This window comes from Ovis aries, chromosome 1 (genome assembly GCF_016772045.2).
Source record: "Ovis aries strain OAR_USU_Benz2616 breed Rambouillet chromosome 1, ARS-UI_Ramb_v3.0, whole genome shotgun sequence".
Lineage (NCBI taxonomy): Eukaryota > Metazoa > Chordata > Mammalia > Artiodactyla > Bovidae > Ovis > Ovis aries.
The window spans coordinates 256,058,987-256,070,585 of record NC_056054.1 but is presented as its reverse complement, the minus strand read 5'-3'; the positions used below and the strand labels follow the sequence as shown (position 1 = coordinate 256,070,585).

General features: G+C 51.6%; 1 protein-coding gene across 2 annotated transcripts in view; it reads right to left on the bottom strand.

The window, feature by feature from the left end:
- Positions 1 to 1,191: 1,191 nt before the first annotated feature.
- Positions 1,192 to 11,599, bottom strand: part of SLCO2A1 (solute carrier organic anion transporter family member 2A1) — a 93,910-nt gene continuing 83,502 nt past the window's right edge. The window contains 5 exon segments of one of the 2 annotated variants that reach the window (NM_001038021.1): positions 2,413 to 3,165; positions 4,065 to 4,188; positions 6,599 to 6,642; positions 6,645 to 6,651; positions 6,653 to 6,663. In NM_001038021.1, coding sequence (NP_001033110.1) covers positions 3,045 to 3,165; positions 4,065 to 4,188; positions 6,599 to 6,642; positions 6,645 to 6,651; positions 6,653 to 6,663 — 307 coding nt within the window. In that variant the 3' untranslated portion in view covers positions 2,413 to 3,044. 2 annotated transcript variants of the gene reach the window in all.

Here is an 11,599-nt window from a genome sequence, read left to right as displayed (position 1 = left end):
GAGGGGCATCACAGGACCCTAGTCTTGGGATCCAGCCTCTGCAGAGTTTCCAGGCTCAGGGGAGAAACTGGGCTGCTAAGGGCCTCAGACCAGGAAGGGACCAAAGACCCACAGCGGGAGGACCCAAGGACATGTGGATGGCTCTGAGAGCCAAACCAAGGCTGCCTGATGTTGAATTTCCAGCCAGACAGCACCACGAAGACCTGAAGTCAGACACAACCAATCTAAGGAAATGACTGTGATGCATTCTGCACTTTCAGTCTTGTAGAGGGAGAATGCCACTCTCAGGACTGATAGGACCTAATATAAATGTGGGCTCTTGCATTGCTTTCCATGCTTGTCCATTGCTTTCCATGGAGCCACCCAAGAAATCAGAGCCACCTTGTCCTCCTCCACTCACCTTTGAGTGGACCAAAGGCCTATTGTCAGTTTCTCAGTGGTCCAAGCATAAGTGGGCATCCCTAAGGCTCTGATAACTCCCACCACCCGCATCAGCCTCACACAAAGGACCTGTTAAAAAGGCCACTCCTGGTTTCCCTTCAGCCTCATATAAATAGCCCCTGGGGCAGGGTGGAGAAGGTTGGGAATCTACACTTTATTTCTTTCTTAAAAAATATTTATTTGACTGTGCTGGGTCTTAGTTGCGACACGTGGGATCTAGTTCTCTGATCAGGGATTGAACCCAAACCCCTGCATTGGGAGCGCAGGGTCTTAGCCATTGGACCACCAGGGAAGTCCCAGAGATCTGCATTTTAACAACACGCTCTATGAGAGTCCAACGCTCAAGGAAGCTTGTTAAGCCTTGCACCTGAAGGGAAATGAAGGTGACATCATTACAGGTCCTGCAGGCAGATTTGCTGTAGGGTGGTTGTGCTGGCTGTGACCGAGTGACCAGCGATGATTATATTAGTTCCACTTCATATCATGGAGTGTCCTACCCCACTTCTGCATATAAACTCAAGGGCAGGGATCAGAGATTCTGAGAGCCCAGCACTGTGGGGTCTTGACTGAAGGGACTTCACTGAAAGGACAAGAGGCACCTGCTGCTTCTCTGTACCAGCATGATAAGTTGGGAGTAGCATCACCTCCCATCCCCATGGCCTTAGGCCCCCAAGGATTGGGCAAGGGACAGTCTCTGCCAGAACATATAGGTTATGTCTGCTCTCTAGCAAATATACATGACAGTAAAAATTCATGACCAAGTTACATTATATTAATAGAAATACCAAAATAGAAAAAAGGCTTGGAATAGCAACCATCTTCTAGAATCTGAAGGCTGGCATTCATTGTTCATGAGCTCGGCTAAAGGCAGTGCCTTCAGAATTTGGTTAAACTGCAGAGAGAAGAACCAGGGTTAGTTGCAGAGAATCATTTTCCAAGCATGACCACTGAAAGGGCTGAAACTGGCTTCTGAGGTTGCATGGAGCTTCCCTTCCTGAGTGAGATCTGTGGAAATAGAGCTGGTGGCTTTGGAACCAGGCTGTCTCTGTCACTGTGACAGTGGCTTTCACAAAGACTTCAGACAATAGCACTGTGGCCACTGCCGTTCCATCATGAGGCCTTTCCGGAGGTGGCTTCTGGAAGGGTCTTCTAAGAGCAGTGGCTCTCAAGAGATCTGCACGTGACCATGACTGATGTCCAGCAACTCCAGAGGACACGGTAAGTCAGCTCCCTATACGGTAAAGGCCAGGAGCAGACTCAATATGCTGAGGCATATTGACGGTCAAGGTTCTGTTGATAATCTCCAGGTTCTTGCTCTGTGTCCCCCACCCTGCCCAGTGAGCCTGCTCTGGGAGGCGGCCTTAGTGTAGACGGAGGGCAGGGAAGCTCCAGGGAGAACCATGCCCCAGTGCTGCCTTGCACAAAGTTGGTCTCCAATAAACATTTGTGAATGAAAGGAGTCCTTTGTTGGCTTCTGACTCTGAACCTCCACCCAGGGCAGCAGCACCTCTCAGCCCAAGCCCAGGGAAGGCACCCACCTCTCTGGAGGCAGTGAGAAGAGGCTGAGAAAATGCTAATAAGCACAAGCATGTTCAAAACCAGGAAACTCAACCTCTAGGGCCTCTACTCTGTGGGCTACAGGAGGCCAGACAGCTTGACGGCTTTTGACATTCGCTGGACTTCCTAACCTGATTGCTGACATCCCCGACAGCCTCTCTTTCCTCCATGACCCACAGGCTAAAGTCCAGACGGGGAAGCCCGTGTAAAGCCGCCTCATCTGCACCCGAGTCAGCTTAGGGGAAGGTGGTCTTTCCATCACTCTGAGATGAGGAGTCCTGTCTCCCCACTGTGGGGTGGGGGCCAGGTGTCGTGGCTATCCACAGCCAGCTGCAGGTCTTCACCACCGTGTGGCTTTCTTAGTGTGAGATATACTCCTGGAAAGACGGAGATAAACCTACACAGGGCCAGGTACAGAAGAGTCTACAGTTAACATGAATACCATTTGGATGGCCTGTCTTCAGGTGTTAGTCTGAGCTCTGGTCCTGAGCATGGGTAACTGAGAGGATCAACTGGCCATACTTCCCAACATGAGAGCTTCCAAAGCAGCCTCTTGGGCAGGAAGCGAGGATCGGAGGGGAAGCAAGTTGGTCCTCCTAGGCTCTGTGCTGGTGTTGAACCCAGATACAAAAGGGACTGCAGCCAGCCTCCCCCTCCCCTAGCCTGGCTCTGGTCAGTAATAACCCAGCCCCCTCCCTCCTTCCTCTGGGCAGATACCCAGAGGTCTCCCCACAGAGAAACCACAGAGCTGGTGAGGGACCGGCGGGGCTGCCTCAGTGAGCATGCCCATTGCGCAGGATGAGACTGGGCCTGTGGGGGCCTCGCCCAAGGGGCCAGGAGAGACCCAGCCCTCCAGCTCTGTGCCCACCGGGCCCCTGGGCACCCTGGGGGGGCTCTGGGAGGAGGGGACAGGGAAAGCAAATGGCGATGGGGTTTTCTTTCTCATTTACGAAACAGAAAGGGGGCGCCGTGTTAACGTTAGTAAATATGGGCAGGTGTGGGGGCAGGTCCGCTCTCAGGAGCAGGGCAGCAGCTGAGGCCGAGGGTCAGATGAGGCTGGCAGCCTTCTCCTGCACGTTGTACTCCTTGTTCTTCTTCACCCGCCAGCTGATGAAGATAAGCAGCACCGCGCCCAGGGCCTTGTAGGCCACCTGCAGGCCCAGATACCTGTGGGGCGGGAGGCAGGACACGTGAGGGGTATGGAGGCTCTGTGACCAGGGCCACTGAGCAGAGCAGAATCATTGTCACAGGGGCCCTGGGGTCATGTGTCATCACCACTCAGGTAAGGATCCGTCCCCACCTGAGTGGGAGCCACCTTCCTCATTCCTTTTGTCCACAAGCCTGGAGAGGCTTACAGGACGTGGGAGCTACATGGGACTCCCAGTCCAGTGCTCCTTGTTGCCACCTTCCCTGGCGCCGCCCCCCCCCCCCCCCCCACCCCCTACACACAGGGCCAGTGAAACACTGCAGCACCAGCCATCTGGGAGGGTGCTGTGTCTCAGCACAGCCAGGAAGGGTGCCTTCTCCCTGCCCTCTTGGTCTGCCCTCCTCCTGGACTTCTATGCCCCTCCCACAGCATTTCCAGACCCCGTCCAGTCCCCGGAAGCCCACTGCCCCCACTTTGCTTGTGACGCAGCAGCAGGTGAGGTGGCTGAAGGGGTGCAGAGCTCAGTGGTGCTGCAGCTGGGCTTGGTCCCACCTGCCCTTGGCCTCTACCAGGAGCTATGGTGGGCCACCTCTTTCTGAGCAATAGGAGGCTGGCCTGGCATCATCGTTCCACAGCCGTGACCTCTTCCTATAACAACCCTCTTTGTGATGCTATCCCTCTCAAGGGCCAGCGGGGCCTGAAGACGGGGGCCAGGACACATCAGAGCAGCCTCCAGGTCTTGTTACTTGGATGGCTCTCTGTGAGCCTTGACTTGCTGGTCAGTGGCGGCCCCCACTCCTGCCCATGGCAAGTTCCCCTCCAGCTCTCCCTCGCAGGCCTGAGAGCCTCACAATTGCCACCGGAGTGATGACGGCCCTTTGCTTGGGCCTGGGGCCTGGTGCATCGTGCAGGCTCTCACCTGTTCCGGAGAGCGTTGTTGTCGTAGTAGGCACAGGCCCCTCTCCTCCCCGAGCACTTCGTGCTCCACAGGATACAGGAGTAGTCAATGGTGAGGCCATAGAGAGCTGGAGCCGGCAGCCAAGCTAGCATCAGCGGGAAGAGAGTGCAGAGAGCTCAGGTCACTGGGAGCTGTCAGCAGAGGCGCCAGGGCAGGGTGGGGAGCCAGGTGCCCAGGGTCCCTATACAGCTCACAGGCATGAGAACAGCTCTGCCCCACCCCTGGGAACCACAGTGACTTTGGAAAGCAGACTAGCTTTCCGTGAAGCCTGAATTGCTCTTTCACCGGAGGCTCAGAAGAGAAGAGGGACCTGAGCCATCCTTCCAGGACAGCGAGCTACAGGCGTCCCCTTGTACCAGCTCAGACAGGTACCAGAGTTCCCACGCTTGGGATTGCTGGGCTCACCGGGTGGCGGGAGACTCTTGAGGACACCGACTCCTCAGGCCCTCAGGGCAGCCCGGAGGCAGGCAGGTGCCCTCATTTTAAAGGGGAGGAAGGTGGGCTCGGCTGGCTCACCTTTGCATAGCCAAGCATGGTCAGGGCTGGACTAGGAACTCTAGTTCTTGGAGGTTCGAACCCCACATTCTTCCACAATGGCAAGCTGCCCTTAGACAGCAAGCACCACCTCCAGGCCCCCAACACCCTGGCTGTTCAGAGCCTCAGTCCCAAAGCTGAGTGCTGAGGACTGGTGCAGCAGGGGCTGTGCCCTATGGCTGCTGAATATTCAGGTCAGTCCTGCATCCTTAGCTACAGGTCTAGACAGGGGCAGGCTTGGCCAGATCCACACCCGGGTCAGGCCATCCCATTCTCAGACCCACTGAAAATAGCCTCCCGACTCTGTTTAGGGCCCTGTGAGAAGCTGCTTCTGGGGGAAGGAAACAGGCAATCTTCTGCTTGTGGCTGTGCTCTGAAGTGGGGACCTTTAAGAATCAGCCTCTGTATCAGACCTGCTCGCTCCCAAATCTCCAGGCGAATGAGGGAGGGAAGTTGGCCACAAGGAATGACCTCCCTAAATGATGCTCCCTGAATAGAAATGAAGTCCAGAAAAATTTTCAACTAAGTTCCAGTGGGTAATTTGAAGCTGGCCAAGTCCTTTTCTCTACCCAGGGTGGAATTGCATTCTTGGGTGATGAATGGATCCCTCCAGCCTGCGATTTCTATCTGTGATCTCACATTGAGTTATCTGAGCTCAAATGAAAAAAACAAAGGCAGCGGGAGCTTTGAGCACAGGAGGGGCTGTTTTCACAGTGGTGGGAAGAAGCAGGGCAAGGTGCTGCAGAGCCTATCCTAGCTGCTGTTGAGCTGGGCAGAATGTAAGGTTTTCTTCCCAGTGGAGGTTTCAGAGCAAGTTATAAATGATAAGTTATAAATGGAAAGGCACTGTGGTGCCAACTGTGCCTCTGCCATCAGGACAGGACAGACCCTGGTGCTTTGTGTCCTCTGTGTAATATAGGCCAGAGGAGCAGAGTCTGAAGAGGGGGGCTTTAGGAGCCAGAGACCAAGAAATTCCACTGAAAAAACTGGTTCACTCCTCCTTATCCCACACTCACCCAACTTTGGTAGGAGAGGGTCCCCGCTGGTTAGGCCCAGGAGAGACATCACCCACACACCCCAGAGTGATCATGGGAGTTGCTACAGAATGAAGTGCAGCCAGACTCCCGAATAATAATGCAGCACAGGCTCTGCAGGGATTTCGGCATTTAAGGTCAGAAAGTGCACTTTGATGCCAACTGAAGTCTCTCCACTGAAGTCAGCATATTCCCCACTGCAGTGGGCACCCCCGGGGTCCTTAATAAACCCCTCCTCAATCAGTCCCTTTACTTCCTGTACCTGTCACTGCAAGAGTCTCCATACGAGTGCCTTGTGTTTAATCCAGTGCCTTAGGCATCCAGAGGGGACAGTCCAGCATGAGCAGTCTGGAAAAGGACCTCCAGTGTCCCCACACCTGGGGCGAGCTGGGTGTTTGCAGATGCCTACAGGCAGCGCATTCACAGCCACAGCGAGTCCTGATCCCTGTGCACAGCGCCCTGCCTCCTTGGGCTCTGACTGCTTTGGCAGGGTTTGCCAGCAGAGGGCCCCCCTTTGCTGAATAGAGGTAGGAGGAATGGATTTTGTAAAATGGAAGGGAAGCCAGGGCCGGGCTCTGCTGCTGTTCTGGCTGCGGCAGGAACGCGAGGTTTTGTTCCTACAGTGAATTCTTGGAGAGAGATGAAAAAATACCTACACTCAGCGTTCTGTTAGGCATTCGCAGCTGTGTCCACTTTTCCTTCTTACACAGTTTCGTTTGGAATTAATGCCATAGATGGAAACTTTCCTAACCTCAAGTGATGCGGAAACAGTCCATATGGGATTTGGCATTTGCTGTTGTGCTTATTATGTACAGCTTCTTATGACAGAGATGAGATAGGGCTTTTCCCCTCCCCACCCCGCACCCCACAGCCTTCTGATTTCCCTTAATCTGGGGCCACCAGGAAGGGGGCATCTCTGATACTTACCCAGCAGACGCATCAGCAAGAACTGTACTCCGATGGCGAAGGACTTTTCCTCCTGGTTCACCACACTGAAAAGGCAAACAGGAAATCAGCAAGGGGAGGACTCAGGGCTGAGCCTTCCCTCTGGTGGTGCAGTCAGCCTTAGGGTGCATCAGACCTGCCCTCGCGAGGCGCCCCCTGGGTTCACCTGGGCCCTGTGCTCCTATTGTTCCTCTCAGTGGATCTCACAGTGTGATCATTGCACCAATAGCATCATCAGCATCCCCTGGGAACTTGCTAGAAATGCAGATTCTCAGGCTGCACCTCAGATGAAGAAGCAGATGCCCTCTGTATTGTAAGAAGTCCTCCAGGAGATTCTGTGCACACTCAGGTTTGAGAACCACTGGTCTCTGTGATTTTCAGGGCTGCCCAGAGCTCCCTTCAAGAGGCAGAGGACAGAGCAGCTGGGAACCAGAGGATACTGAAGGCTGTGTATATGGCAACAGGTCTGAATAGCTCTGGTGGTGTTTTACAGCAATAGAAGACAGCCCTGATGCAAAGTGTAGCCAGAGCCCCTGGGCTGAGGGCTCCTTTGAGCAGCTAACAGAATCCTCTACTTTGGGCTGGCATGGTGGGCATGTGACCTGTGTGGCCTTGCCAGGCTCCACACTCAGAAAGGTCCCATGTTTGCTTTAATGCTCTGCTGTGGCTGGCTTGAAATTCTTGATAATTTTGGAACCAGGAGCCTTGCATTTCCATTTTGCACTGGGTCCTGCAAATTATGCAGCCAGTCCTGCCCCCGCCCTTCTTCCCTCTAGAGGAGGAAAGCACTTGCCTGAGGAAGGAGACTGAGAGAGGAGAGGGAGGCTGTCTAGAGGAGGTATTGCTGGGCCCCTGCCATGCCAGCTAGGCATGGAGCAGAGAGGAAGGCCCCCATCCGCGACATGGGGAGTCAGGAGTGGGCCAGCCAGGGCACCAGGCTTCCCTGTGCCCTGCGCACACACTCTTGAGCGGCAGCTGGTTAGGGGAAAGCATTCGGAGCTGAAGGGAACTCAGATCTCCACATACATTTTGTTTTATTTCCGCAGTTCTGATAGCAAACTGGAAAGGGACTCTTTCAGCTTCTCAGAATCCCTGCTGGGGTGAAGTAGGGGAGAGGCACCCATTGGGAGACCCCAGTGGAAAGTGCTTCAAATCTCAATCTAATGGACACTCCCTTTATTGAAATAGGTCCCTTCAATGGGCCAATCCACAATAGATGGATTTGTTTTGGTCCTTTGCTTCCATGTTTTGGTCCTTATCTCTGGACAGACTCCCTTGGTTTCTCAACTAAATGGGACTTGGGAACCCCAAACTGGCTTTTAACAGAGAGTTTGAGTTCTTTGTGATCTCTGCCCCTTCAGCCCTGAATTAGCACTGGCTCTCTGACCTCTGTCTTGTGATACATTATTGGCACATCTTCACTCCCAGCCTGTATTTCCATGCCTGGTTGAGGGCCATGAGTGATACAAATAAGGTCTGGGTCACCTACAACATTGGCTTTAAACCTCACCTTCTTTGCACTACTTATCATCCATTCTTTCATCTTTCCAGGGGAATTTATCTTTAAATTATTTGGGGATACTGGGGCCTCTTCTTCAATTTCACTCCAGCTCCTGACCAAACTTGGAAGGGAGAGATTTTCTTAAAAAGCCCACCCTGGGGTTCTGCCGGGAGCCAGCACGGGAGATCCTACCCATGACAAGGTCATGTGGAGAGGCCTGACGGGCAAGGCAAGTTAGGCTTCAGGGGTTCCCCTGGGTTTTCCTGAACATCTACCCCCCAAACCAGAGTCTGCCTGCTTTATTATACTGTGCTCTCCACTCTTCTGACATTCTATGGAAAAAGTTAACTCAGGGCTTAACAGTCTCCTGCAAAAGTATAACTGGTCTGGTCTGCCCGGACTTCTAGAACTTGTGAACTGTTTATAGCCCCCAACCGCGAGAGGCACAAAGCTTAAAGCATCTTAAAGATACAGAGCCTTTTCTAAAAAGCAAAAAATTATATTGGTGACAGGTTTCACTGTTGAGTCAATGACTGCTGCCAGGCCCCCATGTTCTTTATCTTTTAGGCACCTGGAGGATATTAATCAATGTAATTGGGATATAGAAAAGGGAATATAGTAGTTTTGATGTTAGCAACACTAGACTTTTAAGTTAATTGCTTTTCTCTTTGTTATAAATCACTGTACTTCTTTCATTGTTATAAATTGTTGTGTCCTTGCTATGTAAGAATGTAACTTTATTTAGTGCTTTCTGAGAGTGGCACCAAACTTTGGGAAGAACAACATTTTTAAGGCAAATAAATCTTTTGGTTGACAAACCCTTATCAGAAAAGGGCTGTAAAATGTTAATTGGCCTTCTGGCCAGAAGATGATGTAAATCACCTAAGACTTGTGTGTACAACTAGGTATGCAGAGAGAAAGCCTGGTCTCGATAAGAGTCAGGGCTGCTGACGCTGCATAATTTTATATTATCCATTGATCACCACATACAAAAAAAGGTATAAAAAGCCTTTACAACAATAGAAGATGGGCCAGTCACTGGAAGGATTGGTTTCCTCTGTGTCTTTTCTTACTCTATTTTCTGGCTGAATTCCCACCCGGAGCGGGGAGGCTCACCACGTCTACTTACTTGCCCTGGCTTTTAAGTCCCATGAGAGAGGGAGCCCAAGGTGGGGCAGCCTCCGCTATTCAAACGAGCACCAGTGGCCTAACGTAGATGGTGCAAACTTCTTGTCCTGAAGTTTTATTGGCTTTCCCTGTAAACCAAGTTATTCAGCCTCTTTTCTCCACTAAATTTTCCTACTATACTATTTCTTCTTACTTTCTTTTATACTTCTAAATAAATAAGTTTTCCTCGCCTATGCCGTCTCGCCTTCGAATTCCCTGGATCCACCGGGGCAGGACCCCGGCAGGGTTCAAATGGTGCTTTCCCTCCACTACTTCCTTATCCCTGAAGCTTGGCAGTCCCCTGGGAGGCAATCTGACAGCAATGCCCTTCTCCAATGTTTGGGGGCTTCCCTGTGAAATTTCCTTATTCTATTCCCTCTCCTCATCATGGCCACCCACATACCTTTCTCAGGATTACTGGGCCCACTGTGGTCCATCTGACCCGGAGTGCAAGAAGGGAACCACACTCAGGGGCCTTGAGGGAAAGCATGGGTACTGGAATGCACAGATGCAGAATGGTAGAGGAGAGGGTGATGACGGTGTTGAGACGAGCAACCTGCTCTGAGCACCTCTACACATACTCGCAGAGTATGCTAAGAATGCAAGGGCCTGACTGTGTGCTTCCTGGGTCATTTCCCAAGGCTGTGGTTGCCATGAACAGACCTAAGGCATGAGGTAAAATTTGCTAGACCAGCTGCAGGCTTGGTCTATAAAAGCAGTGGCTCTCCCAAGCTCAGTGCTCCTCAGCTGTGACCTACACCCACTGCAGGTGACACATACACCTGAAGCCCTCCACGTCACCCAGTAGGACATGGGGTCACAAATAATGATGCAACATGAGCTTCCTATCCTGTGAACAACAAAGTCCGTTCCCTTTGACCTAGGAGCCTTCCGGCTTCTGCCAGCATCCTTGTGAAATAGTAACAGAAACAGGAGCTCAGTAGTTTGCGTGCTAACTTGTAAATAGGATAAAATCCCAGACCCCTCAACTCCTAGTCTTCTGGGGAAACTAGCTATTGATAAGAATAGTAATAATAATTTGGTGGTAATAATTTTTCTAGTAGTCACGTATGGATGTGTGAGTTGGACTATAAAGAAAGCTGAGTGCTGAAGAATTGATGCTTTTGAAATGTGATGTTGGAGAAGACAATTGAGGGTCCCTTGTGCAGCAAGGAGATCCAACCAGTCCATCCTAAAGGAAATCAGCCCTGAATATTCATTGGAAGGACTGATGCTGAAGCTGAAACTCCAATACTTTGGCCATATGACGTGAAGAACTGACTCATTGGAAAAGACCCTGATGCTGGGAAAGACTGAAGGCAGGAGGAGAAGGGGATGACAGAGGTTGAAATGGTTGGATGGCATCACTGACTCAATGGACATGAGTTTGAGTAAACTCTGGTAGTTGGTGATGGACAGGGAGGCCTGGTGTGCTACAGTCCATGGGAGTGCAAAGAGTCGAACACAACTGAGCAACCGAACTGAACTGAATACTTTGGTAAATAGAGATAATGAACCATTATGCAGAGCAAAGCAAAGCAAAGCAATTTACCATACAATTCCCACATGAATCCTTTGAGGTCAATATCATTAATGCCCTTTCATTCATGAGGAAGGGCTTCTTAGGTGATACAGTGGTAAGGAATCTGCCTGCCAATGCAGGAGACACAGAGATGTGGGTTTGATCCTTGAGTGGGGAAGATCCCCTGGAGTAGGAAATGGCAACCCACTTCAGATTCTTGCCTGGAAAATTCCGTGGACAGAAGAACCTGGCAGGCTATGTCCATGGGGTCACAGAGCTGGACATGACTGAGTGACTAAGCACACGCATACATGAGGAAATTGAGACTTGGTGAACTTGGCAACACCAAACGACATTTAGCCAGTTTATGGTAGAGCTAGGCCTTTGACCCTGGACCGGGTCTTCCAAATCCTGTTTTTCCATCTCTGTTGCCAGACTGATAAGGACAGGAGGGAGGTAGGCAGGGGGTAAGTTATGCCAACTTGGTTGAAACCGTATTTTCTCCTTTCCAGAGGGTGAGGTGAATGGAGGGTCATTTGACGTCAACACCTCAGGGGCAGCTTGGTGTCACTGTAACAGGACACCTGCCTTGGCCTGCCACCTGTCCTGCCCTGCCTTCTGACCTGGCTCCTAGGACACGGGGGCTTTTCTCATTGTCATCCTTTCCACAGTCCTTATTCTGTCTCTGGAACTTTCCTCATTTTCCTTCTCTGATTTTATGCCTCCAACTGAATTCTCCTCCCTCCTGTTCTTTTGAGAGTTAAAGATAGGTGAATCTACAGATGTGGAGTCA